The sequence below is a fragment of the Mus caroli genome, unplaced genomic scaffold (genome assembly GCF_978045245.1).
Source record: "Mus caroli unplaced genomic scaffold, Mus_caroli_1 scaffold_3, whole genome shotgun sequence".
In the NCBI taxonomy this organism is placed as follows: domain Eukaryota; kingdom Metazoa; phylum Chordata; class Mammalia; order Rodentia; family Muridae; genus Mus; species Mus caroli.
Window position 1 is genome coordinate 43385536 of NW_028227258.1, and position 18765 is coordinate 43404300.

Here is an 18765-nt window from a genome sequence, read left to right on the forward strand (position 1 = left end):
GGGCTTACATGTGTAGAACTGCTAAAGTCTCAGATAAACCACAGGCTTTGTAACTTGAGCCATGTACCCGGATGCCAAAAGACTGCTTCTTGCTCTCTGCTTACTTGTGCTCTGTCCATCAGGGAGGACTAAAGATATTTGATCAGCAAACTGAGCTCTGCCAAGAAGAGCCTGGAATACATTAAGGAATCTAGAAGTAGCTTATTTCCCCCATGCATCAAGCATCGTGCCTGGGTGACACCCACAGCCTGTTAACTAGCAAGTCTTCTTCCTAGACTTCAGGCCTATGTTCTCACTTGTAGACTGAACAACCATGTCAGTCCTCATTTGTATTTCAATTCTGTAACCAAGTTTGAAGAGTAGCAAAGAACCCTAGACAATATATATGACTTCATATTATACCCAGCCCTTGTAGCCCCCTCCCAACCTCTTCCCTCTAACTGCTATTTGTATCTGTTACCTAGGGTCTAACACCAAGCCTGACAACAAAAGTGACAGCATTTGTCTAAGTGATGAACCCTAAAGCTGGTATCATCATGCCAGATGGGATTCTTGCCTGCCTGTGCCAGCCTTGGTGAGACACTATGTTGTTTTAGTCCACAAAAACTCAGTCTGACAGCCTGATCATCACCCTTCAGGTCTGTATTTCCAGAATACCTTTATGACCATGCCAGAAGTTTAAGAAATCTGATTTCTAGTTCTCCACTATTATTGACTAACCACTTTGTATTCTATACCTCATTTTTCTTCCTGTAACATGGAGTTGAAAAATATCTTGTCCTTTTGACAAGATTATAGTGATAATTAAACCATAAACATCACAACAACACTTGGGAAATCTCTAAAGTACTCTCCGAGTATCAAATATTGACACTAAGATCACAGGTTTAATTTAGCATATGAATAAACTACTTTAAATAGCAACATCTCCCAGTCAAGAGAAATGAAAACTGTTAGCACCCTATAATATCTCTTAAACCCCCAAAACTAAGGGGACTGCTTGGTATCTAATAAGGATACCAAATAAAATGTAACGAATTTGTGGGTCTAGAGAGGGCTGGCTCAATGGCTAAGAGTATATACTGCTCTTCCAGAGGACCCAAGTGTGGTTCTCAACACCCACATCCAGTGGCTCACAACTGCCTGTAACCTCAGCTTCAGGGAATCAGATGTCTTCTTCCTGCATCCACAGGCAACTGCATCCATGTGCACATAATTACACATACACACATAATTAAAAATAAAACAAATCTTTTAACAAACTTTTATACGTTTAAGTCCTCTTGTAGGTGCCAGTACTACTGAACCATGTGTTTCCGTGAAGGAAAGCAAATTTGGTAGTGCCAGTACTTGGACTTTTCCTGTGTTTGATATGATAGACCAACTAGGTTGTTAGAATATATAGGGTAATTAAATTTACTAAGGAAACATTCAGTAAGTAGACAATAAATAAACTGTCAAGGAAATTGGCCATCCCAGAGATGATACAATTTATGGGAAATTTAACATATGAACAGGATAGTTTACTTGTTTAAAATTTAGAAAATACATATAAAAATTATAAACTGCCCCCACAATACTCATAAGCTAAAACATTTAATATTTCTCACAGAATATAAGAAATTTCATTTTGGTCTAAGTTCACAATAACTCAAATGAAGACATGCATACAAGGCACCCAGGACGCTAGGACTAGAACATTTGCGTTTTATTTGTTTTCGTTTTTGAGAAATGTGTCACTGTAGTCAGTGGATAGTGAACATGAAGGACTGGCATTCATCGGGTAGCTCAGGGTGGCCTCACAATCAAAATCCTCCTGCCTCAGCCTTCAAGGTTCTTTGATTACGTGTATAGACCAGCACACCTGTCCCTAGCGTTATTGTTTTGAGAATAGTGAATGGAGACCCTGTTGAGTCTCTAATGAGAGAGAGGATAGCTGTGAAGAGCATCATGAAGCTTTCCATACTGCCTGATCTGTGTTGGAGGATTTGCTCCTCATAGGAGCGCTATGTGAGAGAAGATGCAGTGTCCACACCAGAATGAGGATCCGACCTTCCATCCAAGACTCCAGGATTTCTGTAAATTCTGCAGGAAAGGGGACTTGGTGGGAGGAGTCTCAATCCAAGAAATCTTTCCCTTGCCTTCTTGTCTTGATGAGTGGGGAGTATGCCAGGGTTTTCTTTCTTCCTTCCTTCCTCCCTTTCTTTCTTTCTTTCTTTCTCTTTCTTTCTTTCTTTCTCTCTTTCCTTCCTTCCTTCCTTCCTTCCTTTTTTCCCCTTCTTTCTTCCTGCCTATCTGTCTGTCTTTTCTTTTTTCTTTTTTTTTGGGGGGGGGGTTACTACCCTGTAATCAGGTATTTCATGAATTAGGTTGCTCAAAAGCCTTTACCCCCGACCCCGTCTTTCTGAATGTAGTATTGTCACTTTTGTGCACCGTAGGAATCCCTTTGATTTTTGAAAGGGGTAAGGTCACTGTGCATTCTGCTCCTGGTCCTAAGTTTCTGTTTTTGCACTCTATCTTTGGAGTCATCGGGCTAGGTATGGTGGTGTACATCGTTAATATCAGCACTCATTCAGGAGGCAAGAACTCAGAAGGCCAGCCTCATCTACGTAGGGACAGGACAGCTGGGGCTACATAGTGAGACCCTGTCTCAAAAGAAAAAATCATTGCGTAGATATAAAATTAAAGCCCTCAGAGTAACTTGTCTCTACAACAGTGTGTGTGTGGGTTCTGGGACTGTTTTTCTGACATGTGCTCTGGTGTTCTCTTTATGCCATGCTTCCTCTTACACAGTACAGAATTATGAACACAACAAAGTTTCTTGGCACTGTGATTTTAATGCTACTGTAAAGATCTAACACAAAGTGGGAGTGGGGACTGAAGAAGTGGCTCAGAAATTAAGAGCATTTGTTGTTCTTGCAGAGGACCTGGGTTTGGTTCTCAGAACTTACATGGTATTTCAAAACTACCTGTAACTCAATTTCTAGAATATTCTGAAACCCTCTTCTGACTTTTGTGGGTACTTGGCATGCACACACATACATACAATCAAAACACTGATACATTAAAAATAAAGCAATAGCCAGGCAATGGTGGTGCACGCCTTTAATCCCAGCACTTGGAAGGCAGGCTGATTTCTCAGTTCGAGGCCAGCCTGGTCTACAGAGTGAGTTCCAGGACTGCGAGGGCTACACAGAGAAACCCTGTCTCAGGAAAAAAAAAAAAAAAAAAAGCAATAAATAATTTAACAAAAAAGTATAGCACACCTCAAATTTTCATTGCTTCTTAGATTTTATTTTACTTTTTCTTCAGAACACGTTTTCTATTTTATTTATTGTCTGAATTTTTCATATATGTATATGATATATCTTGATCATATCTTCCCCTCCATCTCTCCAAAGAAGCCCCCAATACACAAACCTCCTCATTTCATGTCCTGTCTACCATTTTTTTTTTAATTTTTAGATTTATTTATTTTGTGTATACGTGGTTTGCACGGTATATGTGCATGGTATACTGGCTGGTTTTGTGTGTTAACTTGACACAAGCTGGAGTTATCACAGAGAAAGGAGCTTCAGGTGAGGCAATGCTTCCACGAGATCCAGCTGTAAGGCATTCTCTCAAATAGTGATCAAGAGGGGAGGGCCCCTTGTGGGTGGTGCCATCCCTGGGCTGGTAGTCTTGGATTCTGTAAGAAAGCAAGCTGAAGCAAGCCAGTAAGCAACATCCCTCCATGGCCACTGCATCAGCTCCTGCTTCCTGACCTACTCAAGTTCCTGACTTCCTTTGGTGATGAACAGCAATGTGGGAGGTGTAAGCTGAATAAACCCTTTCTTCTCCAACTTGCTTCTTGGTCATGATGTTTGTGCAGGAATAGAAACCCTGACTAAGACAGACGCATGGTGTCCAGAGAGGTCAGAAAAGGGCATCAGATCCCGAGAACTTGGAGTTATAGATGGTTGTGAGCCACCACGTGTGTGCTAGGAACCAACCCATGTCCTCTGCAAGAATAACAAATGCTCTTACCTGCTAAGCAATAGCTCCAGTCTTGTATTTAGTTAGTTAGTTTTTAACCCACTGAGTTCAATTAGTGCAGCCCATATGTGTATGTGAGGGGCAGGGGTGGGGGAGTGGTCACCCACTGGGGCATGGTGAGCCTATAGTGGCCACACTCCTAAAGGGAAGTGACTGTCCCTCCCTTGGCAGCCATCCACTGCCAATAACTCTTCAGCTGGGGTGGGGCTCTGGGGCCACTTTCCTCTCCATGCTAGGATTTTGAACTGATTTGATCTTATGCAGGTTTTATATAGACACCGTAGCTGCTATGAATTTACATGGGCAACAGCACATCACGTCCAGAGGGCACAGGTTCTGAGCACTCCTCCCCTTCCCCTGGCTCTCACATTCTGTCGCCTCATTTCCTCTGAGCCTCTTGGGGGAGGTTGATACAGGTGCGCCAGTCTACTTCGGAGCACTCTCGGTCAGTTGTCCTCAGCACTTTCAACAGGAATGCATCTCTGCTTTAACCACCTCGCACCGCAGGAAGAAACTTCTCTGAACCAAGTCTGGGAGCAGCACAAATCTATAATAAACACAAATATTTAGAATGCCATTTCCCAACATGACCATTCAGAAAACAGCCTAGGTCCAGGGCTTTTGATTAGTTTACAGTACCAGGCATAAAAGTCCCCCTGTGGAGGTGGCCTCATATCCAATCACAGAGTATATGGTAACCCCATTATACATCTTTCATCATTGTACTGATGGGTTCATCTTGCCTAGCAGGTTGGTGTTGCTGCATGCAGGGTTCAGTACTCAGTCAGACCTTTTCTCCCCCAGCAGCCTGGACAGCACCTTGAATAAGTACTAAGAAAGCTAGCCAGCAGGGAGCATCCAAGAGTGATTTTTCTGTGTCCTGTAACCAAAGTTTGTGATGGCTTCAGCAATAGGGTCTTAACATTTTAGTCAGGGTGGGCAGCCAAGAGCAATGGTGATACTTTATTGAAATTTTATCTTTACAATGTCAAAACATTAATAGACTTGAGAAAAGAGAGATAGAACAATATGGGTCCTAGGGAATATTATAACTAAATGTGGCGTGATTAACAAAATGTGCCCAAAGTCTACATTTTACACTGGTTCAGTATGTAACGTATATTTCATACATTCATATTTCAAAATACCCATTATCACCAACTTAGAACTTCATACTTTAAAGAAACAAACAAAAATAACTTTATTGTTCGGAACTCTACAATCCTCACAAATTTTTTTTAATGTATTAATATTTTGAATGTAATCAATGAGCACTAATATGCCTGGACAGGACATGTAACCCAGGCTCATGAAGCAAACTTCCCCATGTGCGGATTAGCCTAGCGTAATGCTTTGCTGAGCTTTCGCTCTGTTGCATTGACCATCCACCACCCTGAGCTACTGTGTAAGCAGGAAAGTGACTCTCAGAGTCACAGTAAATTGAGAAGAGGCTTTTTATAAACCTCTGGCAGTTAAAATAGATTGGCCTTTGTGGTTACACCACTGACCTTTTCTGAGTTTTCTTGACTGGCAGTGAACTACCCCTGACAAGTACGCTGTGACTTAGTTTGTTCTGATCATCAAATCATGTGGCAGATGTACCACTAATAGATTATACTTCGTCTAATTTTATTTTCATTTTATATAGTATGTGGCAATCTACAGAAAACAAACACCTATTTTGAGAAACTAAGCAAAGTACCCTTAGTTCTAGTTCTGACTTTACATTCTGTTTTCCTATCAACTCTGAGTTTATCAACGTAACTGGTAAGGTTTGAATAATTCAGGAGCCTATATTGCTTTGAAGGGAGCAGGCGACCAATAATACCATGGCGGGAAAAGAAAAGTTCAGTCTTCTCTCAATAATCATTCTAAACCTTCCAACAGTCTGAAGCCAAACGATGTAACTGCTTACTTTTGCATTATTCCTAGAATTTGATCTCATATTTATATTGCCTGGTAAGTTAAGTATGAAATGTACTGAGCTTGATGCGACTCTCTTGGGATAGAGAGGGGAGGGGAGGGAGCTGCCAAAGCAAGTACAGCTGCTGTCTGATTCATTCCCAAGAGCTTAGGTGCCTGCTACACAGTCGCCTCTGTTATAGGTAAGTAGAAGCACAGGAAACGATACTTTGTCCTTTCCAGCTCACTGTGGGTAAAAGACAGACCCCTAAGGCAGGAAACCTGATGTACAATTCTGCCAGGGTGGTGGCAGCGTTGTTTGCTGACACCTTTCCCATCCTCACCTGGGAAAGAACCCACACAGTTAGTTATTAAATTATCTCCAAGTCATTTATGAGAAAATTGATTTAATACTAACCAAAATAATCAGGAAAGGTGCTACTTTCAAACACTTAATAAATGCTTACGGTTAACACTGTGCTCGCTATAAATTTACCAGGAGTTGGACAGAGGGAAACTGGGAAATTATTGTTTACTGAGCAGAGTCTTGGGCCCTGTTGTGTGTTGCAAACTTAGTGTAACCTCAGCAGAGCAAACTGATGGAGTCATGGAGCCAAAGAAAGGGTCCTTAAATGTTTAAGAAGATAAATCAGAGAGCAGTTACAGGCAGGACCTGTTTTTCACCTGCAGCACAGGATTCAGGAAACTATGTCTTAGTCCTTTTCTGATGCCGGGTTAAAACAGCCTAACAAAAAACATCTTAGGCCAAAAAAAAAAAAAGGGGGGCTTATTTTAGTTCACAATTACAGTTCATCAAAACTGCGAAAGCAAGGTCACAGGAACTTGAATCAGTGAGTCATATCAACTGCCAAAAGCAGAAAGAGAATGAATGGATGCCCTTTCTTCTCCTTTATACCATCCGGGACCCACCCCCAGGCTGCATCTCCCTACATCAATTTACATAATCAGCTCGCACACGTACACACCACACACACCACACACACACACACACCACACACACACACCACACACCACACACACACACACACACACACACACACACCACACACACACACACACCACACACACACACACACACACACACCACACACACACCACACACACACCACACACACACACACACACACCACACACCACACACACACACACACACACCACACACACACACACACACACACACACACACCACACACACACACCACACACACACACACACACCACACACACACACCACACACACACACACACCACACACACACACCACACACACACACCACACACACACACCACACACACACACCACACACACCACACACACACCACACACCACACACACACACACGTCAACCTACTTTAGACAATTTTTCCCTGAGATTTCTTTCCCAAGTGATTCTAGACTTTACCAAGCTAACAGTATAAAGCTAACCATCACGATCTACCATGGCAACAGGGAGCTGATTCCAGCCCAGGCTTATGAACAGAGAAGACATAGGTACACAGAGAGCTCTACAGTGAAATCAGAGAGGCTGATATCAGAGAGGCTGAGACACACGCTGGGGGATCAACTTATACTCTGCTGAAGCCAAGAAGGGATAAGGGAGTTATCAGCTGCAGACATCAGTAGCTTGTGAGAACGGCACAGCCAGAAGCGCGGCTAGACAGGCATCTTCCTCTGATGCAAACCCCGAACAGAGACCAGCACAGTCATGTTCACATGAGGCTCCTCTCTGGGTGCCAGACACCTTTCTACAGAGAAGGGGGTGGGAGAGCATGGAAAGAGAAGAACCATTACTTCAAAGAGGCAGAGAAAAAGAGATCGTTTAAGCATGACGAGAATTAGCGTCAGAGCAGGCAAAGCTCAGTTTTCCTTTCCGGATCTGTAGTTGGGGAAAAGGCAATTAGAATTTCTGTGTGTGTTCATGAGCATGCACAGACATACATGTGAACACCAGCAATCACCTCAGGCGTCATTCCTTGGGAGCAGTTTATCTTCAAAAACAAACATTATTTTCTCCTTTTTATGTGTTTATTTATCGAGACAGTTTCACTATGTAATCTGAATGGCCTGGAACTCACTACATAAATCAGGCTGGCCTTACACTCACAGAGATCTACCTGCCACCATACCCAGCCTAGAAGCCTCTATCTTGTTTTTTGAGTCAGGGGCTTCCACTGAGACATGGCGCTTACTGATTAAGCTAGGTAGCTGGCCAGCAAGCCCCAGGCATCTCCCTATTTCTGTCTCCTTAGCATTGGAATTACAACCGTGTACCACTGTGGCCCCCAGGAGTATGGACAGGCATTTTACCAACTAAGCTGTCTTCCCAATGTTGAGATGTTTTTAAGAATAAAATATACATCGAAGGGCTGCAAAAATGGGCCAGTAGTAACAGTGCTTTCTATACAAGATAAAGACTTGAGTTCAAATCCTCAGCACCCTCATTAAAAGATGGGTGAAGTTAGCCAATAAGGTCAGCTTGTAATCCCAAGGCTGGAGAGGGGAGGTAGACACAGAAGGATTCCTTGGACCCACTGGCTGCCAGCCTAGCTCCAGTTTCTGCAAGAGACACTGCCTCAAGGGAATAAGTTAGATAGAAAAGAACACCAAACATCCCCTGGACTGCATGTGCACATGCGTTTATACACATACACCACAGAAATACACAATCCCCCCCCACACACACACATTTAAAGAATAGCATATTTGCTTATACCTGAGCAGTGTAAATATTTTTATAATTTTGCCATCCTGACAATACCTGTCCCAAAGGCTCTTGCAGAAATAGATAAAGTTGAACAGACAGTTTGGGCAGAACATAGCATACGGTAAAGGAGCTAGGAGACGACCAGACCTACCCACGGGAGAAGGAGGGCAGGGCAGATAGACTTCCTGAGGGGAAATCTTGAGTTGTGTGTCCCAGAAAAGCCAGAATGTCCGTGAAGCAAGAAAGCTTGACATGGCTACGTATAAAGTCAGAGCATCCTATCTCGGTGAAGTCTTTGTTGATAGCAGGTCACAGGATCCTGCCCGTGCCTCATTTACAGGGTTTACTGAGCCAGAATCACCAGGAATGCAGTTGTAGTCACACTTGTCCCCTCGTTCACTAGGGGAACTTAAACAGGTTACTGGACCTTGGGGATTTTGTGTCTTTATCTCTCACTCAAGAGTGACAACATTGAAGCTGGGAAACATAAGCAACCAGCTTAGTATCAAATCACCCAAGGGCAGGGAAGGTATTACATATAAATAAAATCACAAAAATGGGGACATTCTTTGTACCCTCCTAGGCTTAGATCAGAATGGGTATTTTTTAAAGTAACCCATATATTATACATTTATGAAGTGGCCAATTTATATACATGTACATATGCATTTCAAGGCACAGCTTGATGGATAGATCTCCATGTTTACTTTTGGCAATATATGATATGTCACTTTCAGATCCATTTGCCACATCATTATTTCCTACAAGATTTTAGGATATGAAAAGTGACCATAATCCAACAATTTAAAAATATCATTTTGGAGGATTTGTCTTCTCTAAGTATAATATTCAGCTTTGTAACCTCTCCAGTTCCTCCTAGGATAGCCCTTTGTGATGAGTGGCAAAGATCCTGTTGACAGTTCAAGAAACAAAAAGGTCATGTTCAGGACTGTGGACTTAAAACACATGAAAAATAAAAATCAAAAACAAACAAACAAATAAAAAAAAAAGAAAGAGTAACAACATTGTGTGTTTGGAACATTTAGTCCATTCATATAATGGACTCAAAAGAGTATCTGGCACCTCCTTCCTGCTCATTAAATAGTGGCTGTCATTAAGTACTTACAGAACATATATTGTTTTTCAAAACACTTTGTGTGTTTTGGTTTTGCAAACCTTAGAAGATCACTATTAGTTTAGGAGCCAGAACTCAAAGAGGTCACATGACTTTCTCAGCGTTTGAGGGCGCTGTGTTTTCCTAACTTTGCTTTGCAGAGAGAACTTCCCTAAACATCATCCCAGCTCCTCTTTGCAATTTATCTCCTCCTCTGGTTGGTGCAATTTTGGTAATAATGTTGGTGGTGGAGCCTGACTCACCTCTGTCCAGTCCTTCGGGAGTCAGCATGCGGCAAGCATGACTCTACCAGCTGAGCTGTGCCTGGTCAGTCAGCTGGCAACAGTTTAGCGTTAATTTCAGCAAGCTCTATTTTGACTAACAGATCTGAAGCTTCCCACAACAGAACATGGATAAATGCATGTGGGTTTAGTGTCCGTGTTCCTTTTTAAACGACATTCCCTAGTGATCTTCCATTTTACTGTTGCAAAAATCTTTTTGGTAAGAACATTTAGAACATAATGCAAGCTGGAGCAAACTATTACTGTGTGAGGAAGTGCATTCTCTCTTTCTTTAATAAAACCCAGACTTTGGTTAGTCCTCTGGCTGCCATGCACGTCTATCGCAGAGATTCTAGCCAGCTATAAATGGAGATGCCCTGCCTTTTAAAAGAAAATATCTTGAAAAAGAGGTTGTACTGGCTATTTTTGTGTCAACTTGACACAGCTGGAGTTATCACAGAGAAAGGAGCTTCAGATGGGGAAATGCCTCCATGAGATCCAACTGTAAGGCATTTTCTCAATTAGTGATCAAGGGGGAAAGGCCCCTTGTGGGTGGGATCATCCCTGGGCTGGTAGTCTTGGGTTCTATAAGAGAGCAGGCTGAGCAAGCCAGGGGAGGCAAGCCAGTAAAGAACGTCCCTCCATGGCCTCTGCATCAGCTCCTGCTCCCTGACCTGCTTGAGTTCCAGTCCTGACTTCCTTTGGTGATGAACAGCAGCATGGAAGTGTAAGCTGAATAAACCCTTTCCTCCCCAACTTGCTTCTTGGTCATGATGTTTGTGCAGGAATAGAAACCCTGACTAAGACAGAGGTTTATTCTTTTCTTTTACTTCACCCTGCTGCATGAACTTGGCTATAATAGCTCTGCCCCATCAGACTTATGAGCAATTAAGCTGAGTTTGGCCCAAGAGGAAATTATGAAGTCTGCGTTCTGTATGTCATAGGGATGCTGCACTAGCCTTGATCTCTTTACCCAGGCTGTTATGCCAGATGGGAATGAACCGATGTCTGATTTAACCTGCTGCTCTTTTGCCTTTACTGCAACATATCCGAAATAACCATGACAAATATAGACGACCAGGTTCAGCACCCTCCCCTTCCTGGTCCCTTCTTCTAAACCAAAATGGCAGCCGGAAGCCCTGCATTGTGGGAAATGTGGAGTCCACAATTTCAACAAAAAGTTAAAAACTGTTGGAAAGGTTAAAAATGCTTGGTTTTAAATTGAGGAACACTTAGAAGATCTTTCATAGGGGAGAAATAAAAAACACACCACTAAATCCTGGTGTTTGCAAGTATCCCATAGACTCTTCGGCTAATTGGTGTATCAGTGCCTGCGAATTTTTAAAATGATTTTTCTTTCTTAGACTTTTTTTTAAATGTGTGTGCTTGTCTCCATGTATGCACGTGCATTGTGGCACATGCCCGATGCCCACTGAGGGCAGGAGAGAGTGTCAGATCCCTTGGGACTGGAGTTACAGACAGTTGTGCGTCTCCATGTGGGTGCTGGAAATGAAACTCAAATCCTCTGCAAGAACAGCCAGTGCTGTTAACCACTGAGCCATTCCTCAGGCCATATATATGTGTATGTATATATATATATATATATATATATATATATATGGTGGGTTTTTTTTCGGGGGGGGGGTGTTTCAAGACAGGGTTTCTCTGTATAGCCCTGGCTGTCCTAGAACTCACTTTGTAGATCAGGCTGGCCTCGAACTCGGAAATCCGCTTGCCTCTGCCTCCCAAGTGCTGGGAGTAAAGGTGTGCGCCACCACTGCCCGGCTATATAATTTTAAGGACATATTTATCACTGACTAATCTTCATTTTGTTCTTAGGCTCTGTCTTTCCCAATTTCCGTGATTTAGACCCAAACACTGAGAATAAATTTTCCCTACTACCTCCTCTTCTCAGAGTAAGAAAATTTCTGTAACCTTTTACATCTGTCATACCCCGCGGCCTTTTCCTTCAGTTTGTTTGACAGCATCATTGACCTAACAGTAACCCCACCTATTGCCTGACAAATCCTCTATTTGGAACCACCACCACCACCCCATTCCTGAGTATAAAAACCAGTATCGTTCCCACAATCACGGCTGATCTCATGAACACTGTGTCAGGGGAAGACTCAAAAAGAAAGCTTGCTTTAATTAAACTGTCCATGATTTGGGTAGGCATTTTTCTCCTCTCATCTGCGGGACTAACAGAAACTGAGATTGTCTATTAGAAGGTCCTTAAGGATGCTCTCCTGAGAGCTACAGGATGAAACTGTTGTGTATATATAAATCCTGCATGCACAGGACGCCACAAATGTGACAAACATCCATCAGCATGCATGTGGCGCTGTGGAACGCAATCTTTGGCACTCCAAGAACTTCACAGATAGCACATCCTTGTCGAGTCTCATTTTAGAGTCACGTCATGTGACTTGTAGAAGCACTCTACGAGGCGTCTCTTACCAAAGCAGATGTCCGTGACTTACTACTCTCTTTATTTCACAAAATGAAGCCTCCAAAGTTGAGTTGAATTAACAACACATGAAAAATTCAAGCACTTTCACAAGAATAAATCACCGCTAAAGGAATTCATGCCCTCAATCTGTCTCGCCTCTCCTATCTACTTGAGACATTAGACATACCATGTGAGTTTTGCTGGAGGCAGGACAATGGGAAAGGCTAGTTTTGCAGCCCTGGAGAACAGCTATCCACTGGGGAGCAGCAAAATGAGATGGCCAGAGGATAGTGTGATGAATCTGTACCAGATAAAGTGTCAGAGCATGCGCCCATGCTCCATATTTCAGATGGAGAAGTCACACATCAGAACGCTTTGGGTAATCTACATTTAAAAAAGAAAATCAGAGAAACCCAACATAAAGCGATAGAGAGTGGTATCTGAGTCACCAGCTCCAATTCTTCAACCCTCCCCAAACGAAGACCTGCTGGGTCGATTAGTCTAGCAGGCAGCCTTCAACTAGGGGATTTCATGGTCAAGCAGGAGTTTGTAGCCAGCTCACAGAGGGCGCATTCTGGCCTCCACACTTCCTAGGAACCCAGCAGAAGAGACGCCTAAGGGAACATCAAACCTGGAAGGACTTCCTGAAGGGGAAATCTTGAGATGACTGTCACAGAAAAACCAGAATGTCTTTATAAGCTAGAAAGCAAACTCATTCTTCCATTTTACCAAGGCCTTATTGATATCAAGCCATGGAAAGTAATGTCAACCTCAGATGAAGGGTTTAGTGAACAGAAATCATCGGGAATGCACTTGAAGTCACATATACTCCGTTGTTCATGAAGCGGCTTTAAGCATGTTACTTAACCTTTGGGGGAGTCTGTTTCCTTATCTTTAAATCAACGGTAACCAAATAATAATAATAAATAAAAAATAAAAATGCATGTTTGCTGTGACAAAACCCCGAACCAAAAGCAAGTTGGGGAAAGAAAGAGTTTGGCTTACACTTCCTGGTCACAGTGCTTTATTGGAGGAAGTTAAAGCAGGAACTCAACGAGAAAGACCCAGAGGCAGAACCTCAAGCAGAGACCACAGAGAAGTGCAGCTTGCTGGCTTGCTCCTCCCGGGCTGGGCCGCCTGTTTACCTATGGAGCTAAGGCCCATCTGCCCAGGGGTGGCCATGCCTACTTCCTCCCATAGCAACCATAAAACAAGAAAATGCTCCCATGCAGAAGCCCACAGGTCAATCTGATGGAGGCAGTTCCTTAGCTGAGGTCCCCTCTTCCCAGCGACCAGTGTGTGTCACAAGGTTAGTGAAGCCAAGCGTCGCAGGGAATTTTAAGAAACTTGGTTTTTCCAACTTTGTATTTTCTTCCCAGAAAGAACGTCCCTAACTAAACATTATCCCAGCTCGTCTTCGCTCTTGAACTCACTTTTCCTAGAGAGGCAGAGCGATCGCACATCAGGGCAATGACAGTCCCCAAAGCCCAGACCCCTCAAACCCACAAGCCGTGTCCACCTCTCGCGAGATCAGTGGTCTGTGCTAGCGGGGGCGATGGCTCCCGGAAGTGGGCGGGGAGGCAGGGCCACGCCCCCCGGGCTAGTCCGGGGCCCAGCGGAGTCGGCACGTCCTCCGGCCGCGGGGGGCGGAGTCTCGGCGGCCCCGGCCTGTCACTGTCCCCTGGCCTGGGTCCCGGCGCCCCTCCCCTTGCCCTTCACGGCCGCCCTGCCCTCCCCGGGCCGCCGCTCGGTCCGGCGTTCCCGCTGTACCCGGCTCCGGCTCCCGCTCCCGACGCCGCACGTCTATCCCGCTCGTAAGTGCCTGGAATGCGTCCGGCTCCGGACGCGCATTCTTTCTATCTATAGCCGCTCTGTACATCGCATGCCACCGCCGCCGCAGCTATTCCCGGGACAGCAACTGCTTCCCTCTCCAGTCACCTCCCTATTGGTGGCTTCAGACCCGAATTTGGGAACAGGGCGCTCTTCCACCTGTTCAGCAGTCTGATCTGCTGGAGGCTGCAGTGCCATTTGGAGCTTTCAGGGCCCCCTGGCTCAGGAACGGAATTTATGCCGCTGAACTCCAGGGTTTTCGCGGATGTATTGCTTTTCTCTGAGAATGCTTTAGGGGTTTTGTTGGTCTGCTCTGTTTTGAACAGAATCTACATCTAACTAACTAACTAAACATTATCCCAGCTCTTCTTCGCTCTTGAACTCACTTTTCTACATCTTTGTAGAATCTACATCTTTGCTTCAGGCTTTCTTATTCTGCGCCAAGAGAGAAGAAACTTCTCCCTTGTTGGGCTTTACTGACAAGATTTTGTTCTTCCTTATTGCTCTTCTTGGCTTTAAACCTATCTAGGACATGTAAGTGCCATTGTCAACTCCAGAGAGTTTTAGGTCATATTTTCTTTTTTTTTTCTCCTCCTCCTCTTCCTCCTCCTCCTCCTTCTTCTTTTAATAATTCCACTTTGTTTTATAGGGGTAACTCATTCCACTTTGGAGCCCTTTTAGTTCTACGCAAAGAGTTCAAATCCTCCAGAAGCCAAAATGGAACACAGTAAGCAGATTCGAATTTTACTACTGAACGAGATGGAGAAGCTAGAGAAGACCCTCTTCAGACTTGAACAAGGTCAGTTGCAAGTTGTTTGATCAGCTCTTTTTATATCTTTTAATGCATTGACATTCTATTAGTTTTTTTTTAAAAAAACTTAAAATTAGGGACTGGGTGTTGGTAGGTAGAATGCATGCTTAGCATAAATGAGGCTGTAGATTCAGTCCTCTGCATGAACAGACACACACACACACACACACGCACACGCACACGCACACACGCACTCAAATAACTTTAAGTTAGCTGAAATTTCATAGATCTTGATTTGTGCCAAAATGGTACTATGTCCCACACTGATGATGAGGAATGAATGTTGATTAAGAACAGATCTGTCGCGTTAGCACAAAGATAGCTCAGTTCATTTTGCTGCTGACTACCACCTGAGGCAGACACTACAGGTTATAGGAAGTCCCTCATGGGTAGAACTTGTGCCTACTCTGGGTTCAGTCCCTACATTAGGGAGAAAAAGAAGTGGTAGAGAGTGCGTATGCAGTTAAAAGATTGAGCATGTTATTTGTAATAGCATTTATTGTTATAACTCGTGAAATCATATATAATTTAGCTTTGCATATATCTGTAGGGTGGCTTTTCAGAGCAAACTCTTTTCCTCTATTGAGCTTAAGCACTGGGAGAGTAGAGAGAGTATAGCAGAAGGTGTCGTAAGCTTGCTAACCCTATCAGGAGCCTCTCAAGCAAGTAGAAGATGAAGCCAAATAAAAAGTGGAAAATCTCATCGGTGATGTTGAAACATGTTTGAGCCATCATTTAAAGAACTACATTGAGCTAGGGATATAGCTAATGGTATAGTACTTGCCTAATACAAGCAAAGTCTTGGGTTCAAACCCCAGCATGACAGAGAAATGTAACTAAAAGTAAGATCAAAGATCAATTTGCAGGACTATCAGACACGCTGGCTGATGTTTTACATTCGATACTGAAAACAGTCCACTGATAATTTATAAATATAACTTGTAAAATACAAGGAGGAAGTTTTTTATGCATCAAGACAAAAATCAGTCTCCTGGATGAATTCAGTGAACACTGATAAACATCTTGAAGAATTTTTTTTCTTTAATATTTTTAAAAAGTTAGATTTTTGAAAAGCCATCTACTGTGTGGCCTTGATGCTGAACGGCCCTCTTCTTCCAGGTTTGCTCGGGGTTTTGGGTCACTGAGCTCTGGCTCCAGCTTGGGTCTCCTGACTCTGCCCTTCCCTGGGGTTGGTTTGTCCTTCTCTTCTGTCTTCAGTATTCCTCTCACTCTGGCATCGCTCCTCAGGCTCTCTGTCTTCCTCATTTCAGTTCATTGCCAGTGTGTGCCTGGTTCCCTTCTTGCTCTGTTCATCTACCATCAGAAACCATGCATTCCCATGGCTGGGCTCTAACCTCAATGCTGAGGACTCTGAAATAATGGCCTCAAGTGTCACTTTTTTCTTGGAAGCTTTTAAGTCAAGTATAATGACAAGGGTTGAGAGGCAGACTTTATTTATTTGTTTGTTTGTTAATTCAGTTGTTAACAGACTAATGTTGAGTAAATTGCATTATTAATTATTATTATTATTAAACATTAATTTTCCTTGTAAAGATCTGTTGCTCTCCTGTGGAGTTTAAAGGCTGTAATTTAGTGATGTATAGTTTTGTAGCAGTAGAGCCCTAAGTAACAACAACGTGTTGGTCTTTCCGCTCCTCAGTCTACTCCCTGGAGCTTAGCTTTGTTCTGACACTATTCTGTGGAATAGTTATGGGGTGGCTATGTTAGGCTAGGCTTTCATCCCCCTTTACCAAACCTTAGTTATGCCTCTGTCTTCATATGTTTGCAGACAAGAATCTTAAGCATTCTTGGTGATGTCACCTCTTTAACTGTCATCTCTCTTTAAATTCTATAATTTCTTTCTGATCCATCTCTCTCTCTCTCCCTGTCCATCTCTTCCATCTAACCAAATGAGAGTCCAAATCATCTTCTTGTTTAGTCTCTTCCCTTTGATTTATGGGACCTCGCCTGAGTTCCGAGACATTCTGAATGGGACTGTACTTTTTCTTGCCGAGACGGAATCTGTTCCCCGCCTTTAGTGTCTGAATCTTTATAGCTCTGCATCCTGTCCTGCTTACTCCATCTCTAATGCCTTTTCTTGGGCTGTGCTTACATCTCCACTCCTGTCAGATCCCTCTGTATCTGTGGTACCTTTAACTTTCATTCTGTGTGTTCAGCATTCAGTTAAAGTGCCTTCGTGAAGGCTCCCGGTCGTTTTTCACTGTCTCTTTGATTTGGTCTCCAGTTTCACAGTGGCCACCGGGCAATTAAGTGCTGAACAGTGAAGCAGCCTCTAATGCTTGTTAGAAGTACAGTGAGGTTTGTGAGCACAAAAGCATCTTACAGACTCAGGGCTACGTGCAGCACTAAACAGCCACTGACTAAGTCTTTTCTACAATTATTTATTTTATGTATATGAGTGCACAGTAGCTGTCTTCAGACACACCAGAAGAAGGCATCAGATCCCATTACAGATGGTTGTGAGCCACCATGTAGTCCATGAACTCAGGACCTCTGGAAGTGCAGTGTTCTTAACTGCTGAGTCATCTCTCTAGCCCCCTGACTAATTCTTTTTTTGTTTGTTTGTTTTTTCGAGACAGGGTTTCTCTGTGTAGCCCTGGCTGTCTTGGAACTCACTTTGTAGACCAGGCTGGCCTCGAACTCAGAAATCCGCCTGTCTCTGCCTCCCAACACCACGCCCAGCTTTTTTTTTTTTTTTTTTTTTTTTTTTGGTTTGGTTCCCCTGACTAATTCTTAAACCCCAGCAAAAAACAAGTCCAGACAGGAAACTCACTTAAGTTTCTTGAAGACACAAACTGAAGAGTTGATTAAGAGTAATTAATGTCAGCTGGACAGTGGTAGCACACATCTTCAATTCCAGCCCTCAGGACACAGAGGCAGGCAGATCTTTGAGTTCAAAGCCAGCCTAGTCGACAAAACATATTCCAGGACAGGCTACACAGAGAAACTCTGTCTTGAAAAAGAAACAAAAACCCAAACAAAACAAAGCTCCAAAGAACAATGTGGTTCAGTCTGTACCACTAAGTAAATCGAGTAAATCCATCTGTTTTTTTGTAATAACGCATGATCATATTAATTTAGAGCAGTGGCTCTCTGCCTTCCTAATGCTGTGACCCTTCAATACAGTGCCTCATGCTGTGATGACCCCTCACCATGAAATTATTTTGTTGATACTTCTTAACTGTAATTTTGCTACTGTTATGTTTGAGTCATAATATAAATATTCTATATGCCGGATATCTTGATAAGTGACCCCAAAAGAGTTTGCGACACAGAGGTTGAGAACTGCTCTTTTAGAAGGTAATTTGTGATGTGAAAGAAATATTGAATAGAGGGGACATTGGGACAAGAAATAATTGAGAAGACCCTATAAAAAAAATCCTGTCTATTCTGTTTACTTGCCTTTAATCCCAGCACTCGGTGGCAGAGGCGAGTGTACCTCTGTGAGTTCAAGGCCAGCCTGGTGGTCTATATGGAGTTCCAGGACAGCCAGAGCTACACAGTGAAACCCTGTCCCCACTCCACCTTAAAAATTGTGACTAGGCTGGGCAGATAGCTCAATGGATAAATACCTGCTGGACAGTCACTCATGT

At 43.3% G+C, this 18765-nt stretch overlaps 1 protein-coding gene across 2 annotated transcripts in view; it reads left to right on the forward strand.

Moving 5' to 3' along the window:
* The first annotated feature begins 14119 nt into the window (after positions 1–14119).
* Positions 14120–18765, forward strand: part of Agl (amylo-alpha-1,6-glucosidase and 4-alpha-glucanotransferase) — a 60999-nt gene continuing 56353 nt past the window's right edge. The window contains exons 1-2 of one of the 2 annotated variants that reach the window (XM_021157864.3): positions 14120–14324; positions 14990–15139. In XM_021157864.3, the coding sequence (XP_021013523.1) occupies positions 15058–15139 (82 nt within the window). In that variant the 5' untranslated portion in view covers positions 14120–14324; positions 14990–15057. Of the gene's footprint in view, positions 14325–14359; positions 14875–14989; positions 15140–18765 lie in introns of those variants that run through there. The other variant, XM_029475200.2, reaches the window with a different exon arrangement.